Source organism: Excalfactoria chinensis, chromosome 20 (genome assembly GCF_039878825.1).
Source record: "Excalfactoria chinensis isolate bCotChi1 chromosome 20, bCotChi1.hap2, whole genome shotgun sequence".
In the NCBI taxonomy this organism is placed as follows: domain Eukaryota; kingdom Metazoa; phylum Chordata; class Aves; order Galliformes; family Phasianidae; genus Excalfactoria; species Excalfactoria chinensis.
In genome coordinates, this window is record NC_092844.1 from 5438355 (window position 1) to 5461188 (window position 22834).

Genomic DNA, 22834 nt, shown 5'->3' on the forward strand with positions numbered 1-22834 from the left:
TGTCGGGACCCCTTGGGCTCAGCCCTGGTTTTATCTTCCCTTGTAAAAAGAAGTCACCAAACCCAGCAGCTTTTTGAGGCAGTGAGGGCATTTTCCATCTGTGAAATGAATACCAGCACGGTGTGTATGGCCACAGCTCTCAGTGCCCCCATTATGCCAGAGCATAAAGGTTTCTCCTTTGTCTCTGTGGGTCACTGCTCCATCTGGAGCACTGCGTGGGGCAGGCTTGGCTCTGCAGGTCCCCCCCAACACACGGCTGTGTCTCTGCCCCCAAGCCTGGAGCAGCACATGGTGATCCACACCGAGGAGCGGGAGTACAAATGCGACCAGTGCCCCAAGGCCTTCAACTGGAAATCCAACCTGATCCGCCACCAGATGTCTCACGACAGCGGGAAGCGCTTCGAGTGTGAAAACTGCGTCAAGGTGCGGAGCTTCTGCTGGAGGGGTTGGGGTTGGGTTGGGGGAGCATCCCATACAACGGGTCCAGGCTCAGCATGGCCCCCAGCAGCTTCTCTTTCTGCACCTCCCCGCTTGGTTTCCACCTCCTGAAGGTGTTTTCTCTTGCAGGTATTTACTGACCCCAGCAACCTCCAGCGGCACATCCGCTCCCAGCACGTTGGAGCACGAGCTCACGCCTGTCCGGACTGCGGCAAAACCTTTGCCACCTCGTCTGGCCTCAAACAGCACAAGCACATTCACAGCACTGTCAAACCTTTCATATGTAAGTTGTCATGGCCATCACTGAGCCCAGGCTCCTGCTGTAATTGCACGTATCCTGCAGGGCCCCCCAGTCCTCCCTGTCCCTCTGTCAGCAGCTGCTGTAATTTTATAGGTCAGAGCACGAGATGAACTTATTTCATTATATATATATATATTATTTTTTTTTTTTGCATGCTCCCTGTTTTTTCAGTAAACATTCGTGGCAGTTTCTGACTGTCTTTGACAAGTTAAAAGCTGAGTCTCTCAGCAGTCCCAGCGATGCCATTTTCTCATCTCTTTTCTTTCACTCTCTCCTTTTTTTTCCCCCTCCCTCCTCCCCCCATAATCATTTTGACTGCTCGTGTCAGTGACATCAGTGAACACCTGGCACAGCCTGCCCAGAGTGTTTCCTTGGGCCTTCCAACCCCTGGTCCAGATTTTGGGGTAGAATCAGAGATGCGTTTTGAAGAGTTATCTTTGGTCCTTCTTTACTGTGTGTTTCATCCACATCCTGCTTGGAAACCAAGTAAACAGCAGATTAACTGTCCTTCGTGCTCGCTGCAGAGGGGTATTTCTGAAGCAGGGTTTTCCCTCGAGGGCCATTTGTCTCCTTCCTTGTCGTTTTGGGGCTGTGTATGTTTCTAACTGACACAGCACCTATGGGGTTTTGATGGCTGTGTGGGTTGTGTCACAACAAAGCCGTGGATGCTTTAGGGGCTGCTTCCCGACACTCTTCAAGAAGTGCCATTAAAGCACAGAGCGGGGTCTGGGTTTGATCCCAGGCTTTGATGTTATGGCAGGGAAGATACTGAACCCACTTGTGCCTTTTTCCCTGTTGGTATAATGGGAACAGTATGCAGGGGTATCCTGGGAGGCTCGTTTCATTAGAGTGCTCTGAGATAATCAGGTGGGTGTCAGCGGAGGAAGAAAAAACGCCCTTATTGCTCATTTTGATGCAATCTTTCATTTGATGACGGGCACATGAAAGAGATAATTTGGATCTCGTCGTATCGCCGCAGCGAGATGAATGATTTCTCCTCATAATCTCCTCACTCTCACCTCATAAGAATTAGGGAGTTGTCAGTCCAAATCAGCGTGGAAAGCAACTGAGGCCAGCTCTGCCTGGTTCAGATGTACCCGCTGGAGCCACATGCGTTAATATGGAACCCATTAGCAACTTGAGGGGAGCTGTGAGGCAGGCTTCCCTGGAAAGGCTCTTTTTTCTTGTTCTTGGGGTGGTTTTTGTTGGGCTCCCTCCCTTACTATTGTGTCTGGCTTAAAAGAAGTACTTTATATACACATCAGGAGGCTGCACCAAGTCTTCTACAGGCAATGTAGAAGAGGCAAATGGAAGAGCCCAGTTCTCTTGGATAATGTTGCTTTTGTTATCTTCTGTTTTCTCACAGTTATTTGCTGTGTGGATACAGCACAGCACCTTCTTTTTTTTTTCATGCTGTTGTGGATGCATGCACCAAAAAATAGCGCAAACACAGCAGCGAGCCAGTGCAAACTGACAGAAAGCGTGCTTGGTTGTGATACCATCTGCTGGAGCAGATGAACAATTTAGTATCAACTAGAGAGTATGTGGCAGGATTTGGGTGCAGGTCCTTGCCTGCACAAGGCACCTTCCCTCCCTTTGTCTCAGCTTCCAAGTTGGTGATAACAGCGGTGTGTTGATCACTCAGAAGTGGGGTTTATTCCTGTGTTGAAAGAGGCGTTAGACAATAAAAAAGTTATGGTGTTTGGATATATAGAAAAGTTTGGGTGGGATTTCTTTTATTCCTCCTTTGCGCTCTTCCTTCCACGCCAGCAAAGTCTGTAGGTGAAAGCGGTCGTAAAAGGAAAAAGGAGCACGTTTTGAAAGCTCTGTATTTACAGATCATTAAAGAGAACGGTGAGGTGATGTTAGCTTAGCACTGCCAGCCGTGCTGATTCAACAAACACAGCATCGACCCCTCCGTGCAGAGCTCTGGCTGGCAAGGCATTTATGGAACATCCCTACGGAGTGGTTACTTAATGGTATTAAAGAAAGCCCTTAGCTCGCGCCGTCCCATTTCCTGTTAATTTCATATTGCTTTTGTTGTTGGTTTCTGTTGATGCTTTAGGTGAGGTCTGTCACAAATCCTACACGCAGTTCTCCAACCTCTGCCGTCACAAGCGGATGCACGCGGACTGTCGCACCCAGATCAAGTGCAAGGACTGCGGGCAGATGTTCAGCACTACCTCCTCTCTCAACAAGCACCGGCGCTTCTGCGAGGGCAAGAACCATTACAACCCCGGGGGCATTTTTACCCCAGGCCTCCCCTTAACGCCCACCTCCATGATGGACAAATCCAAGCCCTCTCCCAACCTCAACCACGCCAGCTTGGGATTTAATGATTATTTTCCATCCCGTCCCCATCCGGGGGGTCTTCCGTTCTCACCCGCCCCCCCAGCGTTCCCTGCCCTCACTCCGGGTTTCCCGGGGATTTTCCCACCATCTCTATACCCCAGACCCCCCTTGTTACCACCCACGCAGCTCCTCAAAAGCCCCCTCAACCATACCCAAGACGCAAAGCTTCCCAGCCCCCTCGGGAACCCTGCACTGCCCCTGATCTCTGCGGTGAGCAACAGCAACCAGGCCGCCTCGGCAGAGGAGAAATGCGAAAGCAGCCTGGAGAATTCCTACCTGGAGAAGCTAAAAGCCAGGAATAGCGACATGTCGGATGGCAGCGACTTCGAGGACGTCAACACAACCACGGGCACAGACCTGGATACCACCACTGGCACCGGCTCTGACCTGGACAGTGACGCAGAGAGCGACAGGGACAAAACAAAAGATAAGAGCAAACAGATGGAGAGCAAGCCAGACTTTGTCAGCAGCTCTGTGTCGGCAAGCTCCACCAACAACACAAGCGAGATCCCTCTCTTCTATTCTCAGCATTCCTTCTTTCCTCCCCCAGAAGAGCACCTGCTGCCCACCACGGGAGCAGCTAATGACTCTATTAAGGCTATCGCCTCCATTGCAGAGAAGTATTTTGGGCCTGGCTTTATGGGGATGCAGGAGAAAAAGATGGGTTCGCTCCCTTATCATTCCATGTTTCCGTTTCAGTTCCTCCCCAATTTCCCCCATTCACTCTACCCTTTCACGGAGCGAACCCTCAATCACAACTTGCTGGTCAAGGCAGAACCAAAGTCACCCAGGGACCTCCACAAAGTGGGCAGCACCAGCTCGGAGTCGCCCTTCGATCTCACCACGAAGCCAAAAGAGATAAAGCCAATCCTGCCGCCGCCGAAGGTCCTGCCAGCCCCGTCCTCAGGGGAGGAACAGCCACTGGATCTGAGCATCGGCAACCGCATCCGAGCCAGTCAGAATGGAGGGAGAGAGCCACGAAAGAACCACATCTATGGGGAAAGGAAACTGATGGCAAGTGAAGTCTTACCCAAGATTTCCCAGTCTCAGCTGCCTCAGCAACCATCCCTGCATTATGCTAAGCCATCACCCTTCTTCATGGATCCCATCTACAGGTATTAACATACCCTGCCTTAATCGTTTCCTCTAATGAGCTGATTTTCTGGCTGGCATCGTCACTTGGGGTGGATCTGGATGTGGGTTGGTTGGGAAGAGCAGCATGCATCTGATAGGGTCGATGTGTCCATACAGCCTGACAGTGCCTGTCTGCCCTTTGTCACAGCACGCTGGGTCTTCTGAATCGAAAGGGCTGAGTAATTGAAAGGAGTGTTCATAATCAATATGTATAAAGAGAACATCCTTATTTTGATAAAGAAGAAACTTGACCTATTTAAGGACTCTCCCACGAGCCAACGCTAAGATGGCACTTCTGCTGGGGAAATTCCAGAGGTTTGATTTGATAAGAATGCAGAGTTCAGATGCCTCAGAGCCCGGGCTCTCATGGCTTGGGAATGAGTCAGGAGCCCTGGGAGTCTGCAAATGCAGCTCTCCCACTCACTTCTTTGATGGCCCTTTGTGAACCACTTCACCTTTTTTTTTCCCTCCCCACCTCCCTTTTTCTTTATAATTCCTTCTTCAGTTCATAGGAGCTGCTGTTGCAGACTCAGCCTTTTGAAATGTTTTGAAGGCTGGGGTAGCAAGTGCTGTGTAAATACCTAGTGTAGAGTGTTATCTCGACTCTCCCAGAGGCACGTATTGCTCTTAAAAGATGTGCAGGGTTTTCTAGTTTCACTTTGCACGGAGGGTTTTGGGGGGAGGTTGTGCTGCTCCTATGGCAGGTTGTGCATGGAGAGGGAAGTAGGTGAAGTTACTCAAGTGCCTGTTAGGCTTTGGCTGCACAGAGCCCAGTGGTGCCCAGGCTGCTGGCAGGGATGGGTTGTGCTGCGGTCATGGTTTCATAGCTGGAAAGGCTCAGCGTCACTGCAGGGCTGTGGTGTCAGCACCAGGATGGGTTGTTGGAGCCTTCAAAGGAGCGGCTCACGGCGAGGTGGAGCAGCACCTATGTCACTGCCTCGCTGCTGCTGGATGGCTGATAACTGTGGGAAAAAATGATGTCAATGCGTAGCGGGGCCAAGGAGCTGTCAGCTGAGATGAGGATTAGTGAGCCCTCAGTGCCTGCTGCTGGGAGAGCGGCTCTCACTGTGCCAGCTCTCGGGGCTGATGCTGTCACAGCCTACAGGCTGCCCATCCGTGATGGGAAGGGCTGCATCACAACCTGGGGTGTGTAACGTGGGCATCTCCGGGGGGAGGAAGGCAAAAGGGCTGATGTACGTAGTGTGTTATTCATTGATGTGGGGAAAAAAGGTAGATACGTGGGATAAGGAGGCAAAAACTGGGGGTTAGAGTAGGGTTGTGCCACCTCTGGGCGGGCTCAGTTGGAATGTTAAAACAACACGGGCTGCAAAGGCAGCTGCCAATTCAAACAGCAGCCCAGGGAAAAGCGTAAAGGCCCAGAAGACAGATGGAAGGGAAGGACGGGGGCACCGCGCTGCATTCCATGGGACTCGTACGCTTTTAGTAAGACGTTAAAATAGAAAGTCTGTGGCAGGGCTGCCTGTGAATCAGACTCCTGATGTAACGAGCCAAACGGCCGAGCATCCAAGTCCCAGCTCGAAAAAAAAATATGGAAATATTTGGTTTCTAAACTTCTCTTTATCAGACTCTCTCACATCATTTGGCTCCTTCCATTTTTCTCCCCAAGGCCGCTTAAATCCTTGACATTTTCTCCTGGTGATATAATTTAATGCAGCCAGACAGCCTGAAATGGGGGCAGTTTTTAGCTCGGCCTCGTTAAGGTAACATTCTCAGGCACTGGGCTGAGAAGATCGGCTTAACCCCATGGCGTGGCGTGGCCAATGGGTCGTGAGCACCCTTTGCTTTTGTCAGGCAGAAAGTTGCTTGCATTGCTGCAGCTCTCATTTACACTGGGTATCGTGGGTAGATGTAATGGGGATGGACTCCATTCCAGTGATGCAGCTGTGGTTGTTGGGGTTACTTCCATGCAACGTTCCCCAGAAAGGTGTGTCTATAGGAGAACAACGTTGAGGGTGTAGCTTAAATGTTCAGCTGTTCCTTTGCTGCTGTGCCCTGGAAGGTACGTAACCCTCTGTGTTGTTGTCCAGCAGGGTGGAGAAGCGGAAGGTGACAGACCCTGTGGGTGCCCTAAAGGAGAAGTACCTGCGACCCTCCCCGCTGCTGTTCCACCCCCAGGTAAAGCACTGCGGTGATAACTCGGTGCTGATTGAATGCCAGAGCTTTGCAATGGAGAAATGCAAAGAGGTTGCTTGCATCAGATTCTTTTCGCCATTGGGTCCAATTGGAAACTCCGGTATTTTCCAGCAGTCACTTTGGAGCTACTCTTTGTGCTTGTGGTTCCCTGTTTCAGAATGGCACTGCCCAATGTGCTCTCCGTGTCCCCCAGCCATCCCTGTCCCCCTGCTGGGGGCCCATTCCTGTCCTCTTCGTTGCATTCACATGCATTGTTCTTGTCTGGTAGCGTTTCCCACCTTAGGTTAATAACTTGCAGGTTTGTGAAAGCTGGATCCTGGTTGCTTTCACAGCTAAACTTAGTTCCTTCATTGTTTTGCATCAGCCTCTGAGTTTGGTTAATAACTTCCCCCGATTTTTCCTTCATACGGGCTGGATAATGGTGACAGGCTGGCCAGGAACATCCTGTGTTTGTGTGAGTTAGAATGGTGGGGATATCTGCCTGTAAAGAATCTGATAGCAGGGAGGAGCGAGTGCAGCAAGGAACCCAACGAGACGATGAGAAACGTGGGGGCCCTGGGCAGCAGCCGGCATTGGGTGGAAGGCTGTTAACATTGTTCCTGAAATCCTGACCACGTCCTCTTCCCATGGCAATGAAAAGATGTGGAAGGTCTGGTTATCTCTGATGGCTTATCACGCAGAGTAGCCTAAAATTTACAATCGCTCCAACCCGAAACTTCCTGATAACTCATTTGTAATGAAGGAGGCTGCTGTGTAATCATCACTTGGTCTCTGGAGTGGCTGTTCCCATGCTACAAACCAGTCTGATATCCCAAGGGCTGAAGGTGGATGAAGGCAGCTCGTTGGTTCAAGAATATGTGAGACTTTTTACTTGCCGGATGTCCATCCAGTGTTATGGTCCTTAGCATTGTCATTTCATTAGCTCTTACTGTCGTCTTCATTAGAACCAACTTTCACATAGCAGATGGGTTGGAGACCCTTCCCTGTGCTTCTCCCATTCAAAGCCCATGCCTGCTGTCAGTCCTTCCTGTTGTGCATCTCCCAGAGGGTCCTCACTGCGATGCCAGCAAAAAGCCAAGCTAAAGCATCACATGTTTGCTTCCTTACATTGAATTCCAGGCAACTTTTCCCTCCTCACCCAGCCACAGACAGTCGTTGCTGTGCTGTGAGTTATTCACGCATTGTCTATTTTAAATGAAACTCTGGACGGCGTAAATAAACGATGGAACTTTTTGATAACTTAATGGAGAACCTTTTTTCTCACCTGTTAAGTTTCTTTTCTTCTCCCCCCCATCCTTTTTTTTATTATTATAACCAGGCAGTTGTTCCCTAAATAGCAAAGTGCCTTTACCACTGGAGAGGCTATGGCCAGTGTTTAGAATTTTAAAAGAAGCCCAGGGCTATCAAGGCAGCAAACATCTCTGACTAAGTGCCTAAAGAACAGGGCACAACAAAAGATAGCTCCAGGTACTCCAGCAAAGGGCTGAGTGGCATAGCTCTGAAAGATCCGGATAGCATTTTAACGTGATGGTTTTGTTACATGACTGGCAGCTGGGGCAGAGCTTTTGCTGTAAATGATCAAGTAACCTTTTCAAGTGGCTGGCGCTAAGTATTACTTACTATTTATCATGGGCTGGGAGCCTCCAACTAAGGGGCTGCGGATCTATTATCGAGAAATGGGTTTTACTACTCCTCTTTTTTACAGCTTATGAATGGTTGTCAGCCTTCCACAATGTATTCTTTGGTGATTAAGACAACTTTCTTTTTTTTTCCTTATAGTCGTACATTTTAAACAATATCTTGGCTCTCTCCCTCCCTCCCCCCCCCCCACCTCGAGCCCAGTTTAATAAAGTGTAAACGTGCAAAAGGTCAGCCCTTCCTGTACAATAGAGCATCTACTTTTGATATATGGCTTCCTACTGCCTTCCGCTGCTCGCCGTCTCCCTGCTCGCTGTCTGCCTCCATTCAGGCTCCCACTGCCCCCATTGCTCCCTTCCCACTGATGTCATCCGCAGTAAGGAGGCAGCTTTATTGCTGCCTTGTTTGTTTTATCCCCGTTTGCAGCGTGGTATCTCAAAAGTGCTCTCAAGAGTGCATAAAACTGAACGCTGGAGACGTCAGTGCAGTCCTCCGAGCTGCTGCTCTCTCTTGGATTTAGGTTTCCTGTTTTGCTTTAGTGAAAGTAAAAGTGGGTTTGGGTTGGCTTTTCTTTCTTTCTTTTATTTAAGGCAGGACTTTTGTGCACAATCTTTGCTTTCCAGCTCTTTCTCTCCTTTCCCTTTTTCCCATCTCTCCAGGTTTCTCCCTGTTTCTGCTGTTCACTCCCAGTGTTTCTGTGGCTGCTGCTTGGTCCCAGAACCCAAAGCTGTAGGGGAACAGCAGCCTTTCCTTTGGGGCCAGCCCTGCATGCCTGCTGCTCCCACCCAAACAGGACTTGGAATCATAGGATACAGCCATGGTCTGCACTTCCAGGTGCAGACTGCAGTCCTCCCATAGCCATAACTCACCCAACCGCTGCTTGCTTTTACTTTAGCTTGGCTGGACTCTCCCTTCAGGAAGCTCAGCCACCTCCCACTCCTCCTTCCATCACCTTTACAGGCTCCTCAACCTTTCTGACATGCAATTAAAACGTCTTGGCCAGGCCAACTCTGCACGGCCCCGCTCCATCCTCAACCTGAGCTTTGCTGCAGGGCCCCTCTGCCTCCTGCCCAGCTCCCCTCCTTCCCCATTCTCTCTGACACGAGGCCCTTCTACTTGCAGATGTCAGCCATAGAAACGATGACGGAGAAACTGGAGAGCTTTGCGGCCATGAAGGCGGACTCTGGCAGCTCCCTGCAGCCCCTTCCTCACCACCCCTTCAACTTCCGATCGCCTCCACCCACACTGTCCGACCCCATCCTGCGGAAGGGCAAGGAGCGTTACACCTGCAGGTAAGGGAGCACAGCAACCCCATATGGGCATCCCCATCACCCACACGGGGCTGGGAGGGAGAACGGGGGGGAGCAATGGAATTAGAACGGAGCACGTCGATGACGAACAGGCTCTGAAATAGCTTGTTTTTGTCTGGTGGAAAATGGGCATCTTCTGTTTGCTTTGTGATCTTGAATAACCTCGAGTGCAGATCTGGAGATTCTCAAGCAAACGGGGCCCTTCCAACGCCAAGTCTCTGTGTGGTAGCCATGGTTTGCAATGGAAAAGCAGCACAGTCTCAGCTATGTAAAGCAAAGTAGTTCTAAAACCAGCTAGTGCTGCGCAGCTCTTTGCACAGACACTTCTATCCCCAGCAGTGCTCCTGGACCAATTGCAGCTAAAACTATGTGCCAGAGCACAGCCCTGAGGAGATAGGAATCCGTGCAAGCTCACACAGCTTTACCTGCAAGTAGGTTCGTGTGATGGCTCTTCCTGCACCCTTCTTGGGAACAGAGTGGGCACAGACTTTGATGCACCTGCAGCATTCTGCTTTGCCTCGAAAGCTCTGTGCCCAGGTTTCAGCTGGGCGGTTGGAAGGAGGTTTCCCACTATGAGAGAGACTCAGCTTCCATTTAGACACACAGCAGCCCATTACCGTGTGGATTTTCATTATTGATTAACGCTCACGTTAACCATCCACCTTAAGGACATCCAAATGTCTCCAAAATTAAGAAACCCAACTCATATTTCCTTCTGCAACGGGCTGCCCGGACACAGAACGCAGCTTTTCCTCCCGAGTGTTTTATTTCCCAATTAACATCTTTATTTATGCTTCCCTTCCTTTTTGGTTTGCTATGAGTCAGATTTACTATGGAACGTGGCTCCTTATTTTCTACTGCTGCGTTTCCTTATTCAAAGCAGACTGTCAGGCTCACAGCCGTATATCCTGCTAACAGCAATGCGAGGCTGCAGCATTTATCTGGAGGCGAGCTCAATGAATTCTGAGGATAATCAAGTAGATTCTGTATAAGTGACCAACAGGGAGCAGAGGAGAGGTCTATTACAACCTCAGCTGATTGGCAAGGCAGATGGGCAGCGCTGGATCTCCCATTGGAGGTGGCAGTAGATGGTGCTGTTCATGCACTGACTTTGCTTTTGCTATCGTAGATACTGTGGGAAGATCTTTCCACGCTCAGCCAACCTGACCAGGCATCTGCGGACACACACCGGAGAGCAGCCCTACAGGTGATGTTACCCCCATAATCCCCTTCCCCCACACGCCCCTCATTCACCACTCCATGTTAGTGGGTTTTTTCCCCCCTTTCTGTAGAGCTGTGCCAATGTAATACTGCGGTCCCATAGTGTTACATACCGTGGTTCATCAGACTGTATATTGTGCGTACCAGCCAAAAATAATCCAGCTTGGCAGCCTGGAGATAGGCACTTAGCTTATATTTAGATGTATGCTGGCAAAGAAGTGCTCTGATTTCTAGTGTTGTTTCACACTCACGTTAACCATTCGTCTCAGGGACAGCTGAAGGTGCTAAATGTCTCTGCAAAGCAGGCTGGTTTGAAGGGCTTGCCAGGAAAGGAACTTGCTGGATTCCTTTCTTCTTTCCCTAATGCTTGTCGGAGATGCTTGGAGTTGTGGGTCAAAACAAAAAGGCACTGAGCTCCCCCAAAAGGGAGTCCTGTTCACCTCAGCCTTTCAGATTTCAATGGGACTCATGAGGAAATGGGTGTCTGGAGGTGCATGCAGAGATCTGGAGCAGCATCTGTCATGGCGTTGTTTTGCTCCGTGTTTCCTCTGACTGCTTTGTCAGTTTCAAAACAAAGAAGAGGCTTTGACAGAAGAAAATGCCTCGATTCCTTTCTTTTTAGGATACAGATCTGTATTCGTTTGGCTGAACTTGAATGAGGGATGAATTGAGAGCTCGCTTCAAACCAAGCGCTGCGTTTTCCCATAACACAAGTTGATGTTTTGCACGCTGTCAAACAGCAGCAGCAACCGAAGCAGTTTCAGTTTTGGGTAGTAATGCTGTGGGATTTCCACATGCAGTCCTGAGTTCACAAGACAAACACAACCAAATCTATGAGCAGCAAAAGGGCCACCTGCTCCAATGCATGGCATTTTGGAGAAGCTTCTTTCTTCCACTCTGCAACCCACGGTGTATTCAGAGCCCTTTTGTTTTCCATACTGATGATGCTTGGAGGATGTTGAGTGTAGGCACGAGGTAAATTAAAACCCAGAAACCCCCCTTTCCGAAGCAGACGTGTCTTTTGGAAGCGTTCCCTTTGAGTTCTCAGTTGTGCTGTTTGATACGCTTTGAATGAATGCTGTGCATTCACCGCACGGCCCTGTCTGAGTCAAGCCCTCACTCCCAGTCACCCAGTGATCCAGTGCTGTTTTCTTCCAAAAAAGGAGACCTTGGACTCGACAAAGGTTAGCAAAACACGCGCCCTATTTCATCTGCTCTTCTCCCAGAAAAAAATGGCCCTTGTGAGGGCTTTTTTCCTGCAGGAGAAAGCTGACTTCTGGACAATGGTGCATTATAACAGTGCTCCTGAGAGCCAGTGCCACATTTACAGAAGGGCTTAATTATCTTTGGTTTTCCTCTGCTCTCAGAGAACCAAGGTTTCCACCTTCAGTTTGCTTCTAACATCCTGCAGGTAGAAGCAGGTTGGGGATTCTCCGTGTTTTATCTTGCAGCTTCTGATGTTTAAAGGTTTGATTCTCAACCTGTCCATGTTCTTTACCTTCCTCAGTGTCTATATTGAGGATATGAGGTAGGAATATATAGCATATGGGCACTATGGATGTTAGTTCCTTCTGGAAAGGGGCAGTGCAGGGTGGAGTAAGGAGTACCTGGTAATGCTCTGTGCTTCCTGGTAATGCTTCTGTGCTGGGGAAGCAGAGCACATAGGCTGCATGCAGCCCAGCCTGGCTGCTGGCTTCAGTGCAGGGCTCTCCTCGCATCCCTCCAGGATGCTCTCTAATTGATTCTTGAATTACCCCTTGGTCCTCAGGCACTACCTGCCAGGCTGCCGTTCCTCCCATAAAGATGTGCTTCCCGACGTCTGTTTTCAGTTTGTTTTCCTTTAATTTCCTTTCAGACCCCCCCACCCCCCAAAATGTCCTGTTATCTGCATTAAGCTGAAGCTAACAGCTATCTCCCATGTCCACCATGGCAATGCAGATCGCGCTCAGCTCTGCACAAAGCGCTCTCGTTTTCTTCTACAAAGCACACACAGCTCCTTTTTGAGCTCCCCTCTTCCCCGTGTTGAAGTTGGTCCTTCCGTCCAGCTCGTTTATTTAGATTAAAACCAGCAGAGATCCAAGCACCGACCCCTCTGGGACCGCAAATAACGCTGCCTGTCCCCCTTATCCCAGCGCTCAGACATTGGATGTTGCTCCTTTGCCACTGCCCCTCTGGTTTCTATTTTTTAAACAAGCTCTTTATCCCCTCTCCCTGCATCCGAGCCTGGATCCACATAGCTCATAGTTAAAGCAAGGACCTGTCAGAGGGAGCTTTTCAAAGACTTCCTGCACATCTAAATAAATGGGTGGATGGGGGCCGGGGCCTTCGTGCCGTGCTCCTGGCAGTGCTGCTTTGAAGTGCCTGGAAATAGAGAGGGAGCTGATGGCACAGCCCTGCTGGAGCTCAGCTCCTGCTCTCCTATGGGCCGTCGGGTGTTGGGATGCTGCAGTCTGAAGGGCTGCAGAGTGCTGGCAGCTCGTGGGGTCTGAGAGAAAAAGCTTTGGGAGGCTGAGAAAGCTGCGGTTTAACAAGAGATTTTTGCTTTCTTCCTCGGTTAATCATAAGGAAAGGTTCACGATTTGAACTATTTTAATATTTTTGCAGTGATTTAACAGTAGGAAATTTGGAGGTGGGCGTGGAATCCATCAAGAAATCCATCGAGAGAGAGTGTTTCATAAACGTATCTCGTGCTATTCCCAAAAATAATACCAGTTTGGTTTCGGAAGCCAAATAAAAGGCGCAGCTGTAGCACATCTGGAAGTGGTGCGTGTGTTTCACAGCATGGGTTTTTTTTACACTTGCGCCTTCTTCTTGCATTTGAATCTGTTCTGCTTGTAGGAAACCGCACCACATCCTTACTGTCAAGGCGAATCCAGTTTGGTGCTTGAGGAAGGGAAAAGCATAGAAGGGCACTTTGTGAGCCCAGTGCACCCCCAGCTTTGTGCAGTGAGGGGTAATGGTGCAGGTTGGTGGGATGCCGAAGGGAGAGGATCCTGTTGGGATGAGAGGGGTTTAGGAACGGTTGTGTTTTGTCCTGTAAGTGCACAGGGTTTGCAGGGCTCTGCAGAGAAGGGTTCTGCTTCATGTGGGCTTTGGAAGCGTAGCTGTGAGGAAAGCGCCTTTGTTGGGCTGGGTATGTGATGTACTGAAAGAGGGATCCCATCGGGCTGCTTTGGAGGAGTTTGGCTTTCTACCTTCGGTCCTGGAGCTCCGCTCTGCGGCTCAAAGCTGCCCTCTGCAGTCGTGCTCTGCCCACAGAGCTCAGAGCATCATCATCCTGCCAGGGAGGTCCAGAAGGTAACTGCGGCCCAGCATCCAGTGTATCTGCCGTGTCTCCTGTAGAGGGGTTATTCAAAGAGGAGCATTTCTTCATCCCACAGCTCCCCCAAGCCCCCTGGCTTGGCTCTGTGCATGGCAATGCAAACCAGGTATTCACGGGAGCGGATCTGACACAGTTTGGAAGCTGTGGTGTATTTCTTGGGAGCTGCTGTGCTATGAGAGCAAGCCATAATGATCTTTAAGGCTCTGCTGCCTGTATCTTGAGGAATTTCATGAATGAATGTAGGATTTTTCCATATGTCCACATAAGTACATCACGTAGGGACGTGTTAGATAATAACCATGTTATAGTCTTAATCTCCCCTCTTCTTTCTCCTCCCCCCATGCCAGATTTCACCTGCAAAATGTGGAATGAATTCGTTCACCTTTTGTGTTTCTATTTTGTGTTTCTACATTCATGTGTGGGGAGGGGAAAAAAAAAAAAAAAAGAGTAATTATTTTGTTTAAAATTCTTCTTTGTTTGGCCGGCTCGCTTCTTAATTAATCCTAATCCTTTCTTTGTGCTCCTTGAGCAACAATAATATCAGATTTGTCTGGAATGATTAATGCCCCTGTTCATTCCAGCTCCTCAGCCGAGTAAAGATTTATAGACCAGCATTTTCTGGTTTTCTGGTAGTCAGATTTTTTTTTGTAGGGTTTTTTTTCCCCCCTCACGTTTCACTCTTTGGCATTTGCTTCTATTTTTCAGGTGTAAATACTGTGACAGGTCATTCAGCATTTCCTCCAACCTCCAGCGGCACGTTCGAAACATCCATAACAAGGAGAAGCCATTCAAATGCCACCTGTGCAACCGGTGCTTTGGGCAGCAGACCAACCTGGACCGACATCTTAAGAAGCACGAACATGAGAACGTTCCAGGTAGAAACCAGCACTGCTATGGGAAAGCTATGGGCAAGCAGCTGAATGATGGGTAGTGCTTCTGGAGTTGGATGTACCACCTGTAAATGCTGAATGCAGTCTGTTTTCCTCTCTAGTTGAGGTCTGGAAAACATAAGCTTCTGTAAAATAACCTTACTGTACAGTAATTGTTGCACAGTTCTTCCCCTTTATTCTTAATGATAACGTTGACGGTATCTGATTGTTTCTCCTGTTCTCTCTTGTTTCTCCCACTCAGTGAGCCAGCACTCTGGAGTCATTACGAACCACCTTGGGACCAGTGCCTCTTCCCCCAACTCGGAGTCAGACAACCATGCACTTTTAGATGAGAAAGAGGATTCGTATTTCTCTGAGATCAGAAATTTTATCGCAAATAGCGAGATGAATCAAGCGTCAACGTTAGCAGATAAAAGGTAGACCAGCAAACGAGATGACCCGGTGGCGCGTGTTGTTAACGTGGTTCAAAGACCCGTCAGCCTCTGTCCTGCAGTGTTTGATTTAACGCACTCAGAAGAGAGAAACGTAGTGGTTTGGAATGGAAAGCACCATCAACTTCAAGTGCTAAGCCCAGTGTTAAGTCTTTTCAGATGATGACCTGGGTTAGGAGTAAGCGGCAAGGCCTGGGAGGCATCTTGAGTCAACCTCATTTTGACTGAGGAGTATTAAATCTGCCCACAAAGCCAGGGGTGAGGAAGCTTCCTCAGAGGGAGACTGTTAGAATGCTGTATAGAGAGGAGGAGTAGTGCCCTGTGCCCCATAGATGTTGTGTTTCGAGTGATGGAAAAGCATCGTTTAAATCCAGACTAGGCAAAATGCAAGTTAGAAAAGCATTTGGGTTGGTGTGTACTGGATGTGCTCATTGTCCCCACAGTCACTGCAAAGGCTGATTTTTAACTGCCTAAAACACATCAGTTTCCCTTCCCTTGTAGTTTAGATAGCATGCATTTGGACATGGGTAATTCTCAAGGTATTTGCATTCGTACACGTGTGTAAATTGAATACAGCCTTACGTTACAGTGAGAACGCTCGACTTATTCATTTGGTCTCTTTCCTTTTATTTCCTGCTCCTCTTGACCAAACATTTCAGGCCAGAAATGCAGGATATTGACAGCAACTCCCAGTGTCACGGATTAGCAAACGAGAAAACGGAAGATGTGGATGATGAAGATGAAGAACTGGAAGAGGAGGATGACGACAGCCTGACGGGGAAGTCACAGGATGAAACGGTGTCACCCACTGCAGAGCCCCGAGGAACGTATGAGGATGAAGAAGATGAGGAGCCCACATCTCTCACCATGAGCTTTGATCACACCCGAAGGTGAGGTGGGCCGTGTCCTTTGGGAAGCCATTTGGGGGCCAGGCTTCTGACCCTGTGTCAGTGGTAGATTGTGAATGCGGCTGTTTTATTTCTCAAGCCATGTACCATACCTCAGTTTGATTTGAGCATTCACTTGACTGATTCCATTTTCACCATGGTGGGGCATACGAAACAAGTGGGCTGCAAGGAGAGCCCGTGATAAGATGCAGATCCAAGGCTTGAGGAGTTTGTGCCAGGAGAACAGTTAGTCCAAAGCAGAAAAGACCTTTCCCAGTGGTGCAGTTCAGGGGGTAATGCCTGTCTTTAACACTGGTTGGGGCAGAGGGAGAGGCATTTGTATGCAATCCGTGTTGCACCATGCTACTCGTTTATTTGTAGCACAGTGCTGTTGACTTCAGGCTAAACCATCAGCATTTAGGGAAAAGGTAAAGGTGTTTTTTTCCCCCAAGGTCAAATGGTATTTAGACACTTTCCCCATTAAGATTTGTTGCACCTGCATAGTCTTAGTGCTCCTTTTCCAGCTTCAGTTTCCCAACTGATGTTTGTACCGAGTACCCTAGGATGCAGAGCCTGCGTCTTGCTTAGTCTCAGTGCATCACTGCTTTCACTGCAGCTCAGAGGAGACACAGCAGCGTTCTGTAGACACCGACCCAGTGCCAAACGTGTCCAAGAGTGGGCAACAGCTGGGCACCTCCAAGCAAAAGAGCAGAGAGGGCTGTAGGCTGACTCACAGATATCCATCCCGTTGGTGCTTGTATGTGCATAACCACGCTCTCCACCTTTTCTTTGTGCCTTGCCTTGTGTGTCACTCTCGTGTCTGTCCATCTGTCCGCTCACGCATGTGCCTTGTGAGACCCCCGTGTACGTGCATGCAGGAACTGGTTAGCACCACGCTAGTGTGTGAACAGTGCCATGAGCTAACAACAGGTCAACCCCTTCCCCTGGTCATTGGTACAGGTGTATTGAGGAGGACGAAGCCGGCTTGTTAGATTTGGAGCAGATGCCGAATTTTGGGAAGGGGCTGGATCTCCGCAAAGCAGCCGAGGAAGCATTTGAAGTTAAAGATGTGTTTAATTCCACCTTAGACTCTGAGACAATAAAACAGACTCTGTACAGGCAGGCTAAAAACCAGGTAGGTAAATGCCAGAACATTTTACCTAGCTTGCTGCCAGCGCGCCCTACAGGATTAGCAAGCAGCTGGCCTCCTTCAGCTGAGGTTTATTTTCCCTTCCCAGTGAGCAGAAATACTGATGGCAATGAGTGAATCATGTGGGAACTGTCTTGTCACAGCTATGCAGAAAAATGGGGAAGAAATGGATTGGGCATCAGTTTTAGGTCACCCGATGGATTTATCATTAACCCTGTGTCGTGAGAACATGCTTATGTAGGACAGTAATGGCATCTGTCTGTTTTTATCTGTCTGTATGAATGTTGTTTTTTTTCCAACTGTTATTTATTTCTACTTTGAGGTAGTTCTACAGTTGGTTCCTACTGAGAAACTCAAGTTGAGTCCACCGATACGGTAATAGGATGTCACTGCATTTGATCACAGAGAGCATAATAGGCAGTAGTATTGCCTTGACTTGCAGTCCTGCAGGTCTGAAGAACCTCCTCACTTTTCTCCCTTGATAAACACAAAATGAGCAGCTCAGGCCCACCCGGGAGCCTCAAAGTGACCCCTCAGCACCTGGAGGTGTGGGACACATCCATTTGTGCTTCCCACTTTTTTTATTGCACCAAAATGTTCCGTCTAGTTTCATGTGCAAGGAAGGTAGATCACGGTACCGAGCAGGAGAGGTCGTACTCAATGCCTTTAACATTAAGCCTTTAAGAAGGGTCCTCCTAATTACTGCCCGGTGCAAGCTGCTTGCCTGACTCCTCTATGTGTTCTGTTACTAATATGGCAAAGTACTAACCGTGCAGGAAAGCTTGCTCCTTTACTGTTTGTCCTGTTTCATTAGCCCTATCCGGTGCTTGGCAGAGGGTTATCCTTTGGGGCTATCATTCTGTTCTGCAGTTTTAGAAGCATGCGTGTCCTTAACACTTCCATGCTGTACCTCTTTGAGCACATACCTACAGTAGGTAGATGAGCGTGTTGACCTGACAGGTAGCTCTGATTGTCTGCCTTCAAGGGGCTGAATTTGGGTGGCTGGCTGGTACTGTCACCAGTGCAGTTCTATTACTGCAGGTCCAACTGTACTGAATGTTGTACCCATGCCCCAGAAATGTGCAATCTTTGCTGCCCTGCAGAAGGTAGAGCCAGCTGTGAGATGTGTGCCACGTGCCCAGCCTGGCAATGGAGGATTTGGTTCTGTACAACTATGGGGAGAGCTGATGTTCTCTGCATCACCCCAGTCTTCCTGTAAGCTCTGCCACATTCCAGTAGGTTGGAGTGGCAGATGCCATCTCTGCATGTGGATGTAAATCCTGCTGGCAGGACACTTAGCCAAAGCCAGGGCCATTTGCCACTGTAGGTTTTGGTGAGCTGGTGCTGTGAGCTGGTTATTGCAGCGCATCCCACGTGCGCATTCACACGTCCCCTGCGTTGCTCTCTCCTCCCGCAGGCTTATGCAATGATGCTGTCCCTGTCTGAGAACGCTCCCCTCCACACGTCCTCCCAGAACTCCCTGGGTGCTTGGTTGGACATGGCAGGAGCAGCTTCAGAGTCGGGGACCTTTAACCCCATCAACCACCTCTGAGAGGTCCGCAGGGCACTGTCCGGAGTGGCAGCGAGGAGGCGGCGGTGCTGCGCTTACCCCAAACCCCAGCAAGCAGAAGATGGGTGCGAGGGCCTCAGGGAGAGCCTGGACTTTGGGCTGAGAAAGGAACCTGTCTCATCTGACCTACCAGTCCTGCATTTTTACTACAGTTTTTGATTTGTAATTTATCGCAATGAACCTCTCCACAACTGGATAACGCTGACACAGCCCCAGGATTTCACCGGAATAGGAATAGCGTAAGCAAAAGGCACGAGTCACAACAGTGTGTGATCCAATATTGGCCCCTCCGACGTTACAAGATGGTATCACTGAGCCAGCAAAGCCCTCGTGGAAATGGAAGCCTGACACCATAGGGTAGCTTCATCCCTTCAGCTCAGCTGAATAAGGAGGCAGCGATGAAACAGAGCCCAGTGAGACCCATCCCTGGTGCAATTCTGGCAGAGCCACTGGAGCTGCACCAGGGGAAGGGTAATGCAGCCCATTTCGCTGAGCTCTAACAGAACCTGAGGTTGTGTACTCCCACAGAAATGCTGTCCTGTGCTCAGTTCCTGGCCAAACAGCTTTCCTGTGCAAAGCTCCTGAGTGTGAACCGCGGTGTCCAAGCCGAGAGCTCCTCAGCCTACAGCACTACTGGAGTCGGGCTGTTGTTGGGTCACAAAAGTGTGTGGTTGCTGGTCCTCAACTGGGTGTCCATGCCTGCAGTGCGGGGTGGGGAGCACTCTCCATCTCTGTGGTGCCACAAGACAGAGCTCTGCTTGGACATGGAGCCTCTGGAGTGAGAAATGGCTCTTGGTCTGCCCTGCCCCGGGGTCTTGTGCTGGAGCTGTTGGGTCTCATGGGGAGGGTGAAAAGCCATCAGCAGTGGGGAAGATAGCCTGGGGTGGTCAGGATGGTTGTAGCCACTGTGGTGTTTCCTGCTGTGATATCATCTTGGTGTTGGTGGTGTCTGGAGCTGTAGAAGAAACGTCCTGCTCGTGCTGTAGTGGTGGTTGGTTGGGTTGGTTGGCTGTGCGTTGACCATCAATGGCTGTGTGCTTGAATAGAGAGCTCGGAGCCCTGATGTTGCTGAAGCAAGGAAAGGAATAGAATCATCTCTCTGACTCTAAAATTGCTCACAGGTATTTTATGAGTGATCTCAAATCTCTTCCAAGTCTCCTCTTGTTCAGTGGCCCAAAACAACCTCCAGAAGTGCCGTTGTTTGCGCTGTTCCGCACTGCGATCACAATCTGATGCTGTTGCAGTGACTCTGAAGGCAAAGCTGAATTAGAGCCTGGCAAGCAAATAGACCTGGTGCAAAGAACAGCACCGGCTGTATGGATAACATTAAGGATGCGTGCCCTGAGAATTTGCTTATTGCAGCGTCGTCAGTTGAAAAGTTCCAAGGGTTGGGTAAGAGTTGGTGCGGTGGCACCGTGCTTAGAGCCAGCGAGGTTGGGAAGAGCATTTCCCATTGGTTCTCCCATTTGGGTCTGGTTAAGAGCTGCAGATCTGGGCTAGTGGCTGCTGTCGGAGGGGCAGCATGTGGTTTGTCTGCCTGTGAACTGGTGCTGTGCTCAGTGCAGGGTGAAGGAACACAACACAGGAGCCCCATCCCGGCACACTAAAACAAAGGAAACAGCTACCCACAAAGTGGGGGGGTTCCCCTTCGTAACGTGCCATCAGCACCCGAGAGCAGGCTGTTTGTAAACAGCTGGTGGAGGAAAGCATCCAGGGTGTCTTTGGTGTAGAAGGAGCAGAAGGTAAAGTAGCAGCACCGGCGTATTTTCCAAGAAAATCTGCCTTCCCTGTTTGGTTTTCCACATCCCTTTGTGAAAGTGCCCAAGGCCCGGAGCCCAGCTGAGCTGCTCCCTGTGTTGGCACAAGGCTGAGGTGGTGGTGGCACAGCACCCGGTCCTGAGAGCACAGGGATGGCCCCGTCCCACCATTCCCACAGGGCCAACAGAAATAATAAGGAACTGTTTCCTCTCCGGATGGAATTTCTTTTTAATCTGTAAATAACTTGTAATTATTTTATTTTTTTTTTGCTAATTCTTTTCTTGTTTTGTTTCTTCCTTAACAGTATTTTATTTTTTTTTTAATTTTAATTTTTTTTTTTGCTTTAGATGTATCATTATTGTGAAGAAATGATGTTAATATAAGCACGTAGTGAAGGACCAAAATGGTGTAACTGAGGTTGCGTGTTGTATGAGGGAGGATGGAGAGGTGGTGATGTGCCAAGCGCCCGCGGGGTCCTGCTGTTCTTGCTGCCCGTTCTCCAGACAATCATTGGTTGTGTTCCATTGGCATTCAGGTGTTTGTAGTGTTTGCCTGAGCTATTTATTTCCTCGATGGGTTGGAAAGCAGGAGCAGGTTGGGGAGCCCACAGCCCTGCAGTGCTGCCCATTGGGGCGATGCTGAGCTGCGGGGTTTGGTGCTCCCAACCACGTGCAGGGTGTGAGGAGCAGAGGGTTGGGAAATCATGAAATGATTTCTCCTTTTCTTTTGTCGTCGTCTGTATTTCCTCATTCGGTTCTCCTCCCGTTTTACTGGAGCCGGTGCCTCTTTTTGTGTCTAGAACCTCCCGACTCCCCTAAGTTAGCACTGATAGGACGAGTTTTCATCTTCCCCCCTAAGTTTAAACAAAGAGAAAGCAAACTCAGCGAGGCTGTTTATCTCATAGCATTCACTCTGTTGCACTCGGGACGTGTCGCAGCCCACAGCCAACCCTCAGGCTTTGGCCAAAAGCAATCCCTGGTGTCGGGGCTGCTGCCCAGCGGGCACAGCTTGGTTTCCTGCCTTGCTGTGAGGGACGCGGTGGAAGTCTTCCCTTCCTCCCCGCTCAGCACTTAGAGACTCTCAGCAGCCGCTCTTGCAAAACAGCTCCTTGTTCCCTTCCTACGAAAAGAAAAAAGCGTTTGGAAAAGCACTTGCACAACGAGGTGAACCTGTTTGGACTCTGAGCATCAAAGCACTGGATGTTGGTGAGCCCCCGGCCGGCCCCGACCTACTGACTTGGTTCCGTTCGTGCTGTACTGTGCGCTGGGGGCTGCCCGGCGCTGGTCACAAAGCCATGAACCTTTCCTGTCGTGTTGAGTGATACTGTGATTAAAGCGTTACGGAAACGATTCCGAGATGTTCTTCTTTTTAATTATTATTTTATTGTTTATTTTTGGGCTCTTTTTTTTTTCCTGTCGTTAATTCCTTATTACCACTTTATTTTTATTTTTTGTGGGGGGGTGGAAGAGAAAAAAAAAATAATAATAAAAAAAAGAATGAAAAAGCTTAAAAATAATCAAAAAAAAAAAAAAGGACAAAAAAAAAAAAGGCAGCTTTGATTCCAAATGTGCAATTCCCACGTGAACAAAGTGATTCCGAACGTCATCCTCAGTGCGTCTCACGGCCTCTTGAAAGCAAGAGGTGTTTGCCCTGATGTCATTTCCAGCCTGCAGAAGATGTAATTTAAAGACAATTAGGTATATATTGTGCTTGCGAGAATCATGACTCTGTGCATCCGCCATCATTCCTCCTCCCGTTGTTACGATACGGATCTAATGGAGTTGGGTTTTTCCTTTGGGGCTGTATAGTGTTGTTTTGGGGTTTGTTTGTGTTTGTTTTTTTTTTTAAAGGAAAAAAAGAAAATCAATTGTAAATGTCTGGTTTTCACATAATGTTTAAAAAACATTGAGAAAAAAGAGGATGGTGCTTGTTCCATATCATTCTTGATTGTATATTGCTTCTGTTATGTTTATAAGTAAACGGTGCATGACTTGTGTTTAGCGGTCATTATGGTGTCTGTCTGTGAGATTTTTATTAAAAAGAGAAACAAATCCAGTAGATGCACTTATTGTATATGTGAGTAGATGGTTGAATCCGAGGCCAGAAGCCTCCAACTGCCCAGGGATGATGGACAGAAAGAAACGTTGGCAGTTCTTAATGGAGATGAAACGGCTTTTGTTGGGAGCGCAATGAAAAGGCAAAGTGTAGAAAATAATTTGAAGAGGTTTTTGGTTGTTTTTTTTGCCGAGTTCCTTTTTGATGCTTGTGATAAAAAGAC

The 22834-nt window shown here is 49.0% G+C and overlaps 1 protein-coding gene across 1 annotated transcript in view; it reads left to right on the plus strand.

The window, feature by feature from the left end:
• The window catches only part of PRDM16 (PR/SET domain 16), a 174535-nt gene extending 155183 nt beyond the window's left edge, over positions 1 to 19352 (plus strand). Inside the window, exons 7-17 of the mRNA XM_072354244.1 lie at positions 276 to 423; positions 568 to 721; positions 2805 to 4206; positions 6274 to 6361; positions 9140 to 9309; positions 10457 to 10534; positions 14576 to 14745; positions 15002 to 15176; positions 15851 to 16081; positions 17039 to 17213; positions 18646 to 19352. Coding sequence (XP_072210345.1) covers positions 276 to 423; positions 568 to 721; positions 2805 to 4206; positions 6274 to 6361; positions 9140 to 9309; positions 10457 to 10534; positions 14576 to 14745; positions 15002 to 15176; positions 15851 to 16081; positions 17039 to 17213; positions 18646 to 18780 — 2926 coding nt within the window. The 3' untranslated portion in view covers positions 18781 to 19352. The remainder of the gene's footprint in view (positions 1 to 275; positions 424 to 567; positions 722 to 2804; positions 4207 to 6273; positions 6362 to 9139; positions 9310 to 10456; positions 10535 to 14575; positions 14746 to 15001; positions 15177 to 15850; positions 16082 to 17038; positions 17214 to 18645) is intronic.
• Positions 19353 to 22834: the final 3482 nt, after the last annotated feature.